Source organism: Candoia aspera, chromosome 15, assembly GCF_035149785.1.
Source record: "Candoia aspera isolate rCanAsp1 chromosome 15, rCanAsp1.hap2, whole genome shotgun sequence".
Taxonomy (NCBI): domain Eukaryota; kingdom Metazoa; phylum Chordata; class Lepidosauria; order Squamata; family Boidae; genus Candoia; species Candoia aspera.
The window spans coordinates 1,114,006-1,129,621 of NC_086167.1; the positions used below are offsets into that span (position 1 = coordinate 1,114,006).

The window sequence follows — 15,616 nt, forward strand, 5'->3', positions numbered from 1 at the left end:
CGCCCGCCGCGCAGGCGCGCCGCGCCGCCTCTTCCTCGGGCGCGGGCGGGGCTTCCGGCCGGAGAGGCTCCTTCGCCGGCCGGGGGGCGGGCTTTCCCATGGGGCTCCGCGAGGGCGGATGGGGGCGGGCTCGACGCGAAGACGGAAGGGCGCCTCCCGCCATTGGCGCTTTCCGTAGCCGGGGCGCGTCCGTCTCTACGCGGCCGCCGTCGCCGCCTCTCCCCGGGGCGAGCGGCCGCTCCGCCTATTTCTGCGAGGCCCACCGTGGACCAGAAAGGGGCGGCAGGACCCGCAGCTTTCCCCGTCCGCCTGGCGTGGGTGGCCCGCTCCCCCCGCGGAGGGCGTTCCGAGGCGAGACCCCGCCCGCCGCTCCCCGTCGAGGGCCTCGCTCGCCTCTTCTCCGCTCCCGGGCCGGCCGGCCAAAGCAGACCGGGGCTTCCGGCGGCCAAGTCGGACCCGAGCGCCTCAGGCGGCCCGGCCGATTCCGGGGCCGCTGTCTGGGCTGGGAAGCCTTCGAAGCCTCTCGCGCTCCGTTGGGCTCCAACTCGACCCTCGGCCGGAAAAGAAGCCGGCTCGCTACGTGCTCGCCCGGAAAGAGCTGCAATGTTACAGTCAGTGCGCACTGCGTGGCGGAAATCGAGGAACAATGCCACTGAAATCTCCGTAACAAAAGTTTTAGCGTAACTGGATCCTGGACGGGAACATTATGATGTTCAATCGCAACTCTGTTAACGCTTTTGGGAGGAAACTACTGCATAGCATCCTGCTTTGAACCCATCAATTAAGAGGCTAGATACATAATTTTTACCCCGTCGTTGCAGTTTGCTTTATTTTTCGTTTGCCAAGGTGATTTTTATCCAGCAATGAGAAATCAGCAAAACAAATTTACACAATAGCGATCCTGTGCTGTCATTTGAAATAATAAATCATAAACCAGCAGCAAATGTATTTATTAAGAGGAACAATAGCAACAAAGTTTGGAGTTTTCTGAGGAAGCAAGAAAAGGCAGCATGGCAGCTGAGCTGTTACTTTCTTGAACCGAGAGCAGATTCTGACAGAGAAACAATTGAAAAGGAATAATTCTTCATAAAGATGTGCTTTTCACTAGCAGGTGAAGAAAAATATCAGACAAGGGTGGGTCGAAACCACCATCCTTTTTATGAGACATTAAGCAGCAACTTCCTTCCAATGTGCCAGTATCTATTTCCAGGAACCTTTGGTTCATCCTGGCAGGGTCCCCTCTCTAGTTTATACGAGGCACAACACAGGTTCCTCCAGACTCCAGAGCAAAGGTTGCTTTGGTATACAGGAAACCTGATGCAGCAGAATTCTTTTTACAAATAAATATTCAAAAGAATACTACAGGCTGGTGTTTTTCTTTCCATCTGTATGAAATGCAGTGATTATCGTGAGCAGTTCAAAGGTAGTGAAGATGTGGAGTCTGGGTGGTGTGCCTCAAAGCCAACATGTTATGCCAAACTGAATCTTTAATGCAGATTCTATGATGAATTAAGCAGCAAAGCGAGCTTTTAGTTATTAGTTCATTTGATGCCATCTGCTTTACCAGTAAACTTCTGAGGTATACAGATGTTTGTTCTAGTCAGCAAATAATTTGAAGACTGATTCACTGATCCAAGACACATCCTGCATTTTTTCTGAAAGTGCCACTGGTCAAGCAATGAGTTGTACTTCAAAATGCTCTTTGCAATTGCTTTCAGGCTTCCTTGCAGCAGACTGCTCAGTTGCTATTAAATGGCATCAGGCTTCCTCCAGCTTGGTGGAGCTCTGATGGCAGCCCAAATAAAAGCCAACACAAAAAGAATAAAAAGCTAATTATCATTCAAGTTATCAAATTCTTCCCAATCTAATATTCTCAGGACCTCGGCAGAAACATCTGAGTAATTCTGGAGTCTCTTCTGCTGCCCATCAGCCACACATCTTTCACCGTCTGTGAGAATAGCCCTTGGCAGAGTGAGGACGCAGGCAGCCATCCCAGAAATGTCATCCTCTAACTGAGGACCCTCTTCCCAGCAGTCTCTCTCAGCATCATAGATGTGGACATAGTCCATGCAGATCCCACGGTTATGAGATCTCCCTCCCAACACATAAATCTTGTGGCCCAGGACAGCAACGCCAGGCTCACCGTGCCCGGCATGAAGAGGACGGACAGTTGTCCACTGAGAAGTGCTTGAGGTATAGCAAGCAACCTGGTAGAAAACAAAATCAAAATACAGACTCTGGTCACTTTAGAAAGAAGATTTGGGAACAGCTCTAAGCTTGAGAATAAGCACTCTTGGGGTCGGAGTTACCCAAAACACCCAGCAATGTTGTCAAGCTTTTGGGTGCCATTTTGAAAGGCACTTGCTTTACTGTGAACTGCAGAAAAGTGTAAACATAATTCTCATTGGGCACCATTCTTGGGGGAGGGGATGCAAGTGCCTGCACATTAAGCTGGTCTACAGGGACAAGCAGAGTATCGTCCTGTGTACCAACCATCCTGCTGCCTAGTTGGTTCTCTGGGTTCTTGCTCTGGTCTTTGGACTGGTGTTGGGAGTTCCCACACTTCTTGGTGCTGGAGCAAGAAGATGGCAAAAGTCAGCTGGGTGATGGAGCACAGGGCAGCAGGGGCCTTGGAGTGCAGGGTGCCAGGGCAACGGCAGCTGGGACTGGGCTGGGGTGACTGTGCCATGCTGCAGCTCAGGGGCTTCTTGCAGCCCCAGATTGCAGTGCACCAAGAAGCCCCTGAGCCGCAGTGTGGCAAGCAGCCCCAGAGATGCGCAGTTCTGGGCTGCTTGCCACCCTGCAAGGCAAGGTGCAGGGCGGCCAAAAGGACAGCGATGATGGGAAGGATTGGCAGGTGGGGGGGAGTTGTTTACCTTACTGAGGCTCGGGGCCGGGAGGGATGAAGCCCGGAATGGCTTGGATTAGGGTGGGTCCTTGGCTAACGACTGGTAAAATTCACTTGATGATGGCAAGGGGAATTGCTGGGATTGCCATTGCTAAGTGATGCGGTCACGTGACATCATGCTTTATGACCGCATCGCTTAGCAGTTGAAATTCCGGTCCCAATTGTGTAAGTTGAGGACTATAGTTTATGATTTCAGGTGATTTATGCAAGTGTTTTGTATGTTTCTGGATGCTCTGTGTTTCTGTATTGTAAGCTACCCTGAGTCTTATAAATATCAGTGGCATGCAAATTTAATTGAAAACATACAAATACCATTTGCCTAGCCAAACAATGCCTCACCTGGTGAACATCTCTTCTATAGCCAGAGTCATTGTTACTGCCTCCAATCACATAGAGCCTTCCCAGCAGTGCAGCCATTCCGTGCCAGGCTCTCCTGATGGGACTATCCGTTAAGATGTCCCAGCAATTGGTTGCTGGATCATAGCAGTGCAGCTCCTTCAGGTACTCTTCCCCTCGCCTCCCACAAGTGATGTAGATCTTCCCTTCCAGTTCTGCTCCTGCATGGGCATACACCTGCATCAATGGAACAGAAAGCAAGAAGTAGCAGAGAGGGAGACTGCACTCTGCATTTTTTGGTCCCCCACCGTGCACGCCCCTTGTGAAATTCCCAAATCTTCACTGTCTTCAGCAGCAGTGCCCTTAATGGACCGTAAGCTACTCTTGGAAAACACTGTGGGAGGAGAGCCATGTTAGCCTTGGTGGCAAAAAATCAGGGGGAGTTTAATGCAAATGTATACTGAATGCAAAGCAGTGGGGAGTTCCAGAGCCCTATACAATGGCTGAGAATTGTGTGTGTCTTTATAATCATGCCTGGAAGGCACAATGTCTCTATGCAAACCTGTGACCATCACAGTGGACAAGGGGGGAGAGCTACCAGGCTGGAAGGAACAAACAAGATGGGCCATGACTGTGATCTCACCAAAAGCAACTTAGAGTCTACTGGTGTTTTGCAAGTTGCAGCAGTTTAAGAGAAGCTGATTTAAGGCAAAGAAACATGTTTTCCCTCTGGCTTTGATGAATGAGAATGGTTGTCTTCAAAATAAAACCCAGATTTCAGGAATTATGCAAAAATAAGCAATCCATCCATCCCATTAAAATTTTTGATTTTATTGGAGGTGGGTGGGTGGAAGAGTTGGTAAATTATCCCCAATTAAAAAGTTTTGTTTTATAAAGTTGCAAAGTTTAAGAACCCCTGTGCTAAGTATCCAGAGAGCTGAGATTTACAAGCCCAGTGTGAAGTCTTACAGAACTGAAATCTCATTCCTACTCCCATCACTATAGACAGAGAGCCTCTGCCTGGAGACCAAGAATTCAGTTATGGCTACAGAACCTCTTGCAACGCCACAAACTGTTGATCACGATGTGAATGCCTTGCTTCACTATCAGAACAAAGGACAACCCAAATGGACCTGCTAACCCCGCACAGTGGTCCTTGGTCCAAGAGACCTATAGCCCACCAGTGCTGAGTATCAACTTCCTTGCTTGACATATAGGATGGGAAACTGCCTGCCTTCCTCACTCAATGTGACCTATGTATCTCCCTGAGACCTGATGATTTTCCCACTGACTGAATTTGCATAGAGTTAACCTAATGACCAAGGAAGCTGAACTGCGACAGCACAGAGTGGGACAACTATGCTAATTTTGTGGCATGGCTGCGGGCTAACTTAAAGGATCTGGTGAAACAAGTGACTGCCACCTGTGAAATCTAGCATCTACAACAAGTTAACTGTTTGGACTGTGAATCTACTGCTGAGTTTCAGCTCTTAGCTAAGGATGTTGGCTGGCATTTAAGGGACCTAACTGACTAGTTCAAAGAGGGACTATCAAAGGATATACAGGACAAACTTGTTTGTCAGACCACCACAGAAACTATGAAAGTACTAATCCAGGTCTGCTTGGATATTCATGGAAGACTCAAAAGAACAGCACAGGAGGGGTAGAAAGGGACCTTCTCCTTCATTCCCTTCCCCCTCCCCTCCATCCATACATCAGAGGCTTCAGAAGGTGAGCCAACACAGCTCTCTCTGCAGGAAAAGTTGCACCAGTGCATTTAAGACCTGTGTCTGTGTTGCAGAGAACCTCACCACACTGAGCAAGAGTGCCCTGCTGATACTTGACTTCTGATCCACAGCTACAGCTTTAGAAAGTTTGGCAAGACTCCCGCCAGGCTGCTTTGGTGTTCCAAGATGGGCCAGCCCCATATCCTGGGGCAGCTGGTCAGCCAGACTGGCCGCAGGCACTCATCTCCTCAGGCCACTTCAGGCAACAGACCTGACACCGTTTCCCTGCCACTCCCTCCTTACCTCCTTCTGGAGAGGAGCCACATATTCCCAGCTGTTGGTTTCGGGGTCATATTTTTCCACCTCCCGTAGATCGTCACGGTAGTTGCGTCCAGCCACCGCGTAGATCGCCCCGCCCACCACACAGACACAGAGATCTGCGTGCTCTTGCTGCAAGGGCTGGATCTGGAGCCACTTATTGTGTCTTGGATCATACCTTGCAAAGGAACAGGATGCACAGCTCTCCGAGAAAAAAGTTACAGGGGTGGGTTCTTGACCAAATCTCTCTAAGTCTTTGCCCACCCACCCATTTCCCTACTTAGAGCCTAAGCCTCTGGTCCCATGGCTAGTGGCTGCCAGTGTTTCCTTGGTCAAGTTCTTGTGCTCTGGCTGCCACCACTGGCTCCCACTGAGCAGCTGAATGGCAAGTTGCCTTTGCGTTCTCATCTGTTGCTGCTCCAGTCTTGTTAAAGTTGCAATTACCAGCTGCTTCTAAACCATTTCTGTTACACAACAGCCACCCTAAATTTGCTCTGTGGAAACAGTACAGTACGACCACAATTGTGCTTGCTGTGTAATCTTACTTATCACTGCCAGAACCAATCTGCTGATCTACCCCACCCTGATAGGAAGGTATCCTGAAGAGCCCTGAGGCAACTGAGCTATGCCGTAGCGCAGCTTTCAGACTGGTGGCATGGCCCTATGCCTACTTCCTCTGAAGCTGAACATACTGCGTGCACTGGGAATGCTAGCAATTTATAGGTTTCTGAAATGGCTTCTCTTACCTCCAACATCTGGATTCTGCTCGAAAACCTCGAACATTGTTATCTCCACCAATCAGATATACAAAATTGTTGAGAACAGCTATGCCCTGGTTGGACATTCTTGGAGACAAGGCTGTTGTAAAATGCCTCCATTCTCCCAAAAATGGGTTCAAATACCTGGCTTGGTTGCTGAGGGCAGTAGACGGGGTTGAATGCATCCCTCCAAAGCCTACTACACAGTGGAACTCAGACCTCAATTGTGTGTGCGTGTTCTGAAGCACTGGCTGGAGGCACTCATTCTTATGGTACATCAGTGCATTAGCCACTGTCTCCTTTAATGGACAGGGGCTTAACTTGTTGTGAAGTCTCTGCAGAATTTGGAACTCAATCAGAGAAAAACGGACTGTCTCCAGCAGCTTAGGAGGTTCCATCAATGAAACCTGATCTGTCTCTAGTTGCTCTTGTGTGTAATGGTAAAGGAGGGCACCTTCATAGACCTCATTCTCAGAGTTCACCTCCAAGAGGTTACTACTGAGGAGGGCATAGACCTTCTCCAGGGGAAGTTGGCGGTACATTTCTGTCTTTGAGAATGTAACAAAGTTTTTCAGAAAGTAGGAGTCGAGCTTCTCTGTCAGGTAACTCAAGTCAAAGAGATCAGCCAGTCGGTACATATCTACAATGTTCTCATCATCCACCCAGAGCATGAGGAAATCACAGCAGAACTTGATGATCTCAGAGATCTATAAAGGAGAAAGGCATGAATGGATACGCACGTGCTATGAGAAAAAGCAATTCTCGGCCCTCAGAATAACATACCTGATCTCTATAACCACGTTTCTGATGAGTTTATTTATTTAATTATTTCTCAAATTTGTGCTACCGCCCATCTCTCCCCCCAAGAGGGACTCTGAGCAGTTCACAATAAATTAATCAATCCAACTTTAAAACAGTGATCATAAATAATACATAAAATATAATACAGTACAATAGAAAATAGAAAAATAAAAATCCAGATGGCTATAAAAGATTGAAAATACGAGGGGAGCATTCTAAGGTGCCAGCCATTCCCCCTCCCCGCCCCAAGCTAGGTGGCAGAGCCAGGTCTTCAGATTCCTCCAGAAGGCCAGGAGCGAAGGAGCTAACTTCACCTCTGGCTGGGGGTAGGATGTTCCAGACGGTGGGTGCCACTGCAGAGAAGTCTCGTTTCCTGGACCCTGCCAGATGGAATTCTCCTACCGACGGGGTCTGCAACATGCCCTCTCTGCATGAATGGGTGGGATGGGTTAATGTCATGGGGATGAGACGGTCCCTCAGGTAGCCTGGCCCCATACCACGAAGGGCTTTAAAGGTGATAACCAACACCTTGAACTGGACCCAGAAGCAAACTGGTACCCAATATAGCCTGTGCAGCAATGGTGTTATATGTGCCCTCCTTGGGGCTTCCAAGACTGCTCCCGTGGCCGCATTCTGGATCAGCTGCAGCTTCTGATACTCTACAAGGGTACCCCATGTAGACCGCATTGCAATAGTCTCTATGGGAGATGACCAGGGCATGAGTGACTGTTTAGAGGGCTTCCCAATCCAGGAAAGGGTGTAACTGGTGCACAACATGAAGTTGTGCAAAGGCCCTCCTGGCCAGGGCTGCCACCTGCTCTTCAAGCAGGAGTCGTGAGTCCAGGAGGACCCCCAAGTTACGCACCAGGTCTGTTCGGGGCAGCGCAACCCCATCCAGAACCAAAGATGACAATGTCCCGGATATGGAAGAGCCATTAACCCACAGCCACCCGGTCTTACCAGGGTTCAGCCGAAGCCTGTTATTCCCCATCCAGGCCCCCACAGCCCCCAGGCACCAAGAGAGGGTGATCACAGCACCACTTACGTCACCCAAGATGGAGATATACAATTGAGTATCATCAGCATATTGATACCTCATCCCATGGCGACAGATGATCTCACCCAGAGGTTTCATGTAGATGTTGAAGAGGAGCAGAGAGAGAACCGAACCCTGTGGCACCCCACAAAGGAGAGAATGAGGGTCAGATCTCTCGCTCCCTATCACCACCAATTGGGACTGGCCCTGGAGGAAGGAGGCAAACCACTGCAAAACCACTCCGGCCACCTCCAACTCCCTGAGCTGCCCCAAAAGGGTACCATGGTCAATGGTATCGAAAGCCGCTGAGAGGTCAAGAAGAGCAAGGATGGATGCACTGCCACCATCCAGTTCATACAGTCAGGACCAGAAATATTGGAACAAGGATAACTGTCAGAACACAGAGGGTGGGAAGATAACCAGACACAGATGGTTGTCCCCATGCCATGAAGGACTTTATAGGTTAACACCAGCACCTTGATTTGCACTCAGAAGGCTGCTGGTATCCAGTGCAGCTCATGCAGTTGTGATGGTATGTGGGCATACCTGTCCTGACAAGCAGGAACCACGCCAAGACGAGGAATAGGGCTCTAGTGTTTTATTACTGCTACAGTAGACAGAAAATCCTAACAACCTGAAGAAGCGTGAGAAAACCCATACAGATAAACCCCAAAAGTCAAGGCGGGTCTGTTCTCTGTCTCTTTGAATGACAGCTCAAATTCTCTCTACTATGCATGCATTTCCCCCCCTGGATAGGGGCCCCCTCCTGCTCACCATCAGTGCTCAAGACAATACCAAGGTGTACCCATAACCACTTGTGCTACCACATTTTGGGCCAGCTGTAGCTTCTGAATGCTCTTTAGAGGAAGATTCATGTACAGCTTACTGCAATAGTCCAAATGTTGGGTTTGAGTGACTGTGAACAGGGCCTTTCAATCCAAAAAAAGGCATAACTGGTACACATACCAATGCTCCCCACTCCCAACACCCTGAGCTGGTCCAGGATACCAAAATCAATAGTATCAAAAACCTCCAGGAGGGCCAGGATGGATGCACTACACTCCCATCGTGACATTCACAGGTATGATGAATGCCGTGCCCAGGGTTAGAGGATCTAGGTAATTTGATTCCTCCAGGACCCTCTGAAATTATCTGGCACTGTTGGTCCAGTGATGGCTTCTTGAGGGAGAGACAGACCACTGCCTCTTTAAGGCCAGTGAAGCTACTCTCACTCAAGGATGAATTTATCATTGCTTCAGTCCTACCACTCATTGTCTCCCAGGAGGCCTTGACCAGCCATGGGGGAGATGGATCTAATTAACAGATAGCCACACAATTCTGAGGACCCTGTCCACTTCCTTGAGATTCACAGGCTCATACTATTCCCAGATAACTAACCAGATTGTGCCTCAGTCACTTCAAGAGAACATGCATAACTGGAGCCAAGTGACTTTATCCATCAAGGGCTTAGAATAATCCTCACAGGAGCTCTGCAGATGTTCCTCTCACCCTTTCCTCCCCAGTACGGACCAGGCCATCTTAAGCACGGCTGTTGGCTAGCACTCAGCAGATGGAATAAGAGTGGGAAAATAATTACATTTCGTTGCCTTTATCACCACAGTGTAGTCCTTAATATAGGCTCTTATACGTTAGGTCAGACTCACTCGTCTTTCTTCAGTGTGCTCCAGGTGTCTCTTCTGTGTTTCGTTTCCCAGAGCTCTTCTGAAAACCAGGGAGCTCTGAGATCCATGAACAGGGAGAGGCCCATAGGCGCAATCTGATCCTTAGAGGCCGCTGTTGCCTTCTCATTCTAAGTAGTGACTAAGGCCTCGATTTGAATTCTGCAGTAGAGACTCAAGGAATCCCCTTTGAAACCCCGTTGAGTCCTCCAGGTGCCATGGGCAGACCAACTGAATAGGACCTACTGTACCTCCCTGTTGCGGGGAGCCACACCAAAGGGATCCAGAGCAATCAGAGAATGGCCTGACCATGACAAGGGGTAGATGTTAACTTTATTTATTTAATTTGTATAGCCACCCATTTCAACAAGTGAAACATATTCATTCCCCACATTCAAACATCTTAAGATAAAACCCAGATCAACAGTGTGACAACCCCCCACCCCCACCCCAGTGTACATCAGGCCCTCAATGATGTGAATCAGGTCGATGGTGGCCGTGAACACCAGAGCTGCCAAGGGATGGAAAGGTGAAGTCCCTCCGCACCGTAAGCCTGGGAATCTCCACCATCCAATCCCAACACAGAATCAAGCAGCTCAGGTAGGGAAGGCGCTGTGCAGCAGAGAGGCTGCTTTAATAGCAGCAATTCCATCTGCTCCCTAGAGCCCAAACTCACAAACAGGGTCTCACACACAGTAATTTCAGGGGCAGTGCTTCTGCTGCAAGAAAGACTTGGACAATAATAGTTCACTGCTGCCTGGAGTTTCAGCTGATGCCACACCTGAAACCCTGGTAGGCACATCTTCTGAGAGGGGAACACCCCCTCTGTGTCCATCCCAGTTTGTTTATGCATGCCAGGTTGACTCTCTCATCCGTGATAAGATCCTGGATGAGGAAGGCCTTATTACAAGTTGACCTGGCATTTAGTAGCAGCAACTGGAGCCCAGAACTGCCTGGGCTCAGATGACCTGGCATTAGGGTGGAGCCCAGGGAGCTGGAAAGGGCCCTAAATGCATCTTCCTTGAGAATGGCCACCTCTTATCTCCCACCATATCTCCTTCTACCAGTCAACACTGAGATGTTGCTCCCTGCCCCATCCCTCCTCGGGCCAATCCTCCTGCTCCCTGGTTCTTCCTTCCCTGGGTCCAAGAGCCCCTTCCAACCTCAAGACATTGCAAATCCTTACAAAGCCATCTTCAGACTGCCTCTGCTTTAGCATACAGCACCCTTTGACCCACAGCAGGGTCCCAAGATGTCTAGAGCAGCCCAGCTCTCCAAGATAGATTATTGTAAGGTGCTTTACCTGTAGCATCCTCTGGACACGGCTTGTAACTTTTCACCAATCTGCAATGTGACTTTCTGGAGACGTGCCAGGATCTCCAAACATCCTGCATCCAGCTGCCAACCCATGTTCCTGCTCAACTGAAAGCATGTGGGTTATCTAATTCTACCCACATGCTGAGATCCATTGTGGTGGCCCTGCTTGTTTGCCCACCTGAAGATCAAGGAGGTCAGGAAAAGGCAACCTTTGGGGGCCTGGCTCCATACTTTCCATTTTTACCATGCGCGGAGGCAGCAAGATCCAAGTGGCTTGATGGTCCACACTTGGAGGGGTTGAAAGGGCTGTTATATGGGCCACAAATAGATGCTGGGGGGTGCCTATGCTCCTGAGGTATATTACCAGAGTTCAGCAAGATCCCACTAGATTGGGGCTCTCTTTTACTACTTTATCATTTAAAGGAATGTCAAAGGTCCAAAACTTTGAGGCAACTTTGATCACACCACTGGCTCAAGTGCTAGAAACATCCCCTACCCCTGCCTCTGTCGACTATCGATTGCTCATATTGCTACTCTTGCAAAGCCATCTGACATCCCTTAATAAATGAAGATGCTGTCATACTTGCCCAGCGCATCTCTCATCTTTTAGAGCTGCCGAAGCTCACCTGAAGCTGACAGGATGCAGCTAGAATTTCTTGCACATTGTTTAGGCCAAGTTCCAGTTCCGAAGTATATATGAAGTTCAGGATTTTACACATGGCATTATATGTTATGCCCTGAATATGAATTTCTTCCTGTTCCATTTCTCTGAGTCCCCCAGCAAACATTCCCCTATAAAAGGAAAGATCTTCTTTCAGTTACTCCTCCAGACTATGTACACAGTTAAAAGTATAATGGACAACATCCCATAATGCAATCTTTAAACTCATCCTTATGCTGCCCTATTTCCTCCAAAGATGGCAAGGTGAAATGTGCTGACAGTAGGCTCTGCTGAAAGAATCCTACTCTTATGGTCCACTCGTGCATGTGTCTGAGATGGCATGTCAGGCTGGGACCTTAACATCACCACCTCTGTGCAACCAATAGGTCATGTTTGGGCCTTTTCTCTGAACCATCATCTTTCCTAAGCAATACCAGAGAGCCATGGTAAGATCAGGATGGCCTGGCAGAGACACAGCCCAAATGAACAGAATCTGTGGCCTTAGTAAGTTACAGATGGAACCTGAACCAGGAATGCAATTCAGCTCTGTAAAAAGCCAGTGCAACCCTAGATTGCATTAACAGATGTATGATGTTCAGATTACAGGAAATAAAAATTTGGCTTTATTTCATGAAGGTGAGGCTTGCCAAGCATTTGGAATCCTGTGCCTCACACTAAGGGAGACACTAACAGACTGCGGCACATCCAGAGAAGAGCTGCCAGGATGGCTGGTGGGGAAAGAAGGCCTGGAAACCAAGTCACCTGAGGAGCAGGGTATGTTTAGTCTCCAGATCAGAGGGAGGCATGATTACAGTCCTCAGAACTGAAGGTGGAGCCAAGCCAATGCTGTGTTTCACTCCAGGGAACTGCACTACAACTAAGTGGCTGGAATTTCAGGGAAGCATATTGTGGTTCAACATTCCCCTTGTGAGAGCTGTTTAAATAGGAGAATAGACTGATTTAGTTACATAGTTGTGGGTTCTTCTTAGGTAAAACTGTTTAAACAGAGGCTCAGCAGCCATGTCAGAATCCTCTAACATCCTGCACCAGGAAGACAGCTGGCTTCTCAATGCTCCCTTTGATCAATTCTATTGCAGAAGTTTGTAAAGAGACACACAAACATAATTCTTGTCAAAGGAATGGACAAGCAGCATCTGAGTGGCTTGCAAACACTCCTTAAATGGGCAGAACTTGCTGTTTGGATTACTGGTAAGAAGTGGAAAGACAAATGCTAAATTTGGTCTGATAAAGATCAAATTAGATGCAGCTTTGTTTAATCATCAAGCATATAAAAGTCAGAATTTGCCAGTTTCAAAAACCTGGGTTTTACTTTTTCACTGCTCAGTATCCAGCAGGGTCAGGTTTTGGTTTGATTACAGGAACAGACCTGAAGTAATCACATGATGCAGCTAGGAGGATGCGATGAGCTTCAATGGTCTTCCCCTCCACATGCAGGACAACATCAAAGAGGATGCCACGGTCCCGGAGAGCTCCCAAGCCACTCAGCAGCGTCTGGGAGTGCCCGGCACTATGGTAGGTCTTGCTGGAACACTTCCCGGGGAAAGGCTCCAGCGGGATCTTGGGGGGCTGCATCTCCTCCTGCTCATCTGCCATCCCAGGCAGAACGTCCTTGGGAATCAGAGCACCCTGGCACAGCAACTTGGGTTCCCTAAGGAGCAATTTGTTTCAGTTAGGCTGCTTCCCTCATTCACAATCTTTGTTGCCTGTTGCCGTGCACACAAATGGCAGGTTCTTCTCCACAGCACAGAGGAGATGTGAATGGAATCTGACCATTTTGCAACAAAGAAGCAACCCAATGCAGTCACGCCCTAATCGTCCCCTCCACCAACTGACAAATCAATGGGCTTTGTTGCTACAGAAGGTGTGGAAGGCTCAGCGGGCTCATCCTCAAGACACAAAAGATGCTTTGCCTACCACCCATATGGTTTTTGGCTCAACCCCATCCTGCCTCAGAGGCAGCCTAATTGTCTTTAGCTGTTCTGGCATGTGAGGTACTTGGTCCTACAGCCCCAACAGCATCAACTCTCAATACACACCATAATGATATACGAATAGTTTTATTATTAGGATGTGATTCCAAGCTCTTTCATTGCCACGAGTAACTTTTGGCGCCCAAAGATTTCTTTAAACATTCCAGTCACTCTCCTACTTCCCCCCTCCTTTGTTCTGTAATTAACTGCCTGGTATATTTTACTTCCATTTTCAGGCATCTCTCCGTTCTGCACAGTATCAGGCACAACCTTGAGATAAAGCCTTTTCTCTAAACGATTTCTAATGGCAGAGAGTGGAATGCATTCCCCCCTCCTTTGTTCCTCCAGTGCTCAAAGCTACAAGCATTAATCTATACACGTGTCTCATCTACTGCCCTCATACTACTTAACCCATGTTCAGGTGTGAGACCCAGATGCCATTAGCTATTGCTTCTGGATTGCTTCACCCTGACATGGTGTTACAGTGTTTCCCCTTCTCCTGACCCAAGCCTTGTTGTACAACCTATGACACCTCACTGATGATGGTGGGGATGAGAGAGTCAGGAGTTGGCATTAGGCTGCTGTAGGTACACCTTTTCCTCTGCAGCCAATGGGCCCTGCCCCCCAGCCATTCTGGCCTACTCTCCAGGAGAGGATGGACACCTGGTTTCCACAGAGGCAACTGCTCATGAAGAGCCATTTAGGCGTAGCTCTCTTCTGGAAGAACACTACACCGTTTTTTAAACCTGTGTTTTGTGGTTTTCTGAGCCCTAGTCCTGTCTTATAAAAAAGGACTAGCCCTCTTTCTGAAGAGAGCACATGCCTGAGTTCTGAGCCAGATTCGGTCAGCGGTTTGTTGCTGGCCCTGTCCCAAATGAACATACTGCAAGTTTCCTGCTGCATCTGCAGGCAAAAGCTTATGTGGCTGCACTTTCCACCGGTTTCTTTGGAGGAGGGCCGCCATTTTGCCCACCCCAACACGATTTGGGGCATTCCATGGGCTATGTCCGGGTGCCTTCCCTCACAGCACTTACTGATTTGGAATATATGGGAGCAGCGGGGAAATGGTCCAGATCCCTCCCCCTTTAATCCAAGTGACAGGCCACAGGAGCAGCCAAAGAGAGGCCCTCATGTCCCTCGCAAACCCCTGCTACCCAGGCAGCCTGTGCTCAGACTATTCTGGACCCAGCTCTCGGGTTGTTTGGGAAGGGCTTGTCCCGGGGCCTAAAAAAATAGCCAGGTTTGAGGGAGCAGAGGAGGGACGCCCATGAACCTGGGGGAGCTCTCCCAATGGGCCCCTGATTCACCTCGTGCCCGCCCTTCCTCTGGCTCACCACCAATCTGTCAGGAGGGCTGTTCGGGGGCTTGGGAATAGTGCTGGGCATCACTTCAGAGAAGGCCCGAGTGGGGGTCACCCGTCCTTCGGGCACTGGAAAACCGGCTGGAGCCTCCGTACGAGACAGCGGCCCACACCTGCACAACCCAAAACTGTAGTGCCAGAAAGGATTGTCCAGTGCAGTGTTTTTTGGCCTTGGCCGCTTTCGGGTGGGTGGACTCCAACTCCCAGAATTCCCCAGCCAGCACAAGGCCGGAAAACACGGATCTGGTGCAGCTCGCTGCAAAGCGCAGGGAACCAAGGAAGCCACCCATGAGTGGACTACCCTTCGGGGTTCTCCCACCAGCAGGGCAGCCTCGGCGGAGGGGAAATCCCTTCCGCAGGCCGGTCTGCGCACACCGCCCCCGCAAGCTTGGACTCAGGCGACCCAGGCACGCCGCCCGCGCCCTCTCTGCCCCACAACGCCCTTCTGAGGGAGGGAGGACCCCCCGGAGGCTTCCCCGCCGCAAGCCGAGAACGGGGCACCGCGGATCCGAGCGCCCCTCCGGGAGCCAAACAGCCTAGGCCGCCCCTACCTGGCCGGAGACCAGGGGCTCCCACGGCGGGCCTGGCCCCGGCGCTTCGAGGCTCCCGCCGGGGCCGCCCAGCGCGGGGAGACGCTCCGCCCGGGCCCGGTTTCACAGCCGCCGACCCCGCGGGAGAACCTGCCGAGGCGGAAGCAGGCGCCGCGCTGCGCACGCGCCTCGGG

At 49.9% G+C, this 15,616-nt stretch overlaps 2 protein-coding genes across 4 annotated transcripts in view; both read right to left on the reverse strand.

Moving 5' to 3' along the window:
* Nucleotides 1–15,616, reverse strand: part of CCDC74B (coiled-coil domain containing 74B) — a 172,107-nt gene that overhangs the window by 102,239 nt on the left and 54,252 nt on the right. The window lies entirely within an intron of this gene.
* On the reverse strand, nucleotides 935–15,604 carry KLHL22 (kelch like family member 22). 3 transcript variants are annotated; one of them, XM_063315907.1, is made up of 7 exons: nucleotides 15,444–15,602; nucleotides 12,929–13,210; nucleotides 11,507–11,672; nucleotides 6,036–6,754; nucleotides 5,275–5,467; nucleotides 3,248–3,481; nucleotides 935–2,207 (listed from the first exon to the last, which is right to left on the reverse strand). In XM_063315907.1, the coding sequence occupies exons 2-7, from the start codon at nucleotides 13,153–13,155 to the stop codon at nucleotides 1,830–1,832; spliced, it is 1,917 nt and encodes a 638-aa protein (XP_063171977.1). In that variant the 5' UTR covers nucleotides 13,156–13,210; nucleotides 15,444–15,602; the 3' UTR covers nucleotides 935–1,829. The 3 variants fall into 3 exon arrangements, with proteins under 3 accessions (XP_063171977.1, XP_063171979.1, XP_063171978.1); XM_063315909.1 differs by lacking the exon at nucleotides 3,248–3,481 and having other exon boundaries at nucleotides 15,444–15,604; XM_063315908.1 differs by lacking the exon at nucleotides 12,929–13,210 and having other exon boundaries at nucleotides 15,444–15,600.

What these genes read in the sequence shown, in the direction of transcription:
- KLHL22 (XM_063315907.1), bottom strand. Translation starts at nt 13,155, where the DNA reads ATGGCAGATGAGCAGGAGGAGATGCAGCCCCCCAAGATCCCGCTGGAG. An exon ending in GCATCATGTGATTACTTCAG is followed by an intron (nt 11,673 to 12,928) that starts GTCTGTTCCTGT and finishes TTCCTTTTATAG; the next exon opens with GGGAATGTTTGCTGGGGGAC. An exon ending in CTGCATCCTGTCAGCTTCAG is followed by an intron (nt 6,755 to 11,506) that starts GTGAGCTTCGGC and finishes TCTCCTTTATAG; the next exon opens with ATCTCTGAGATCATCAAGTT.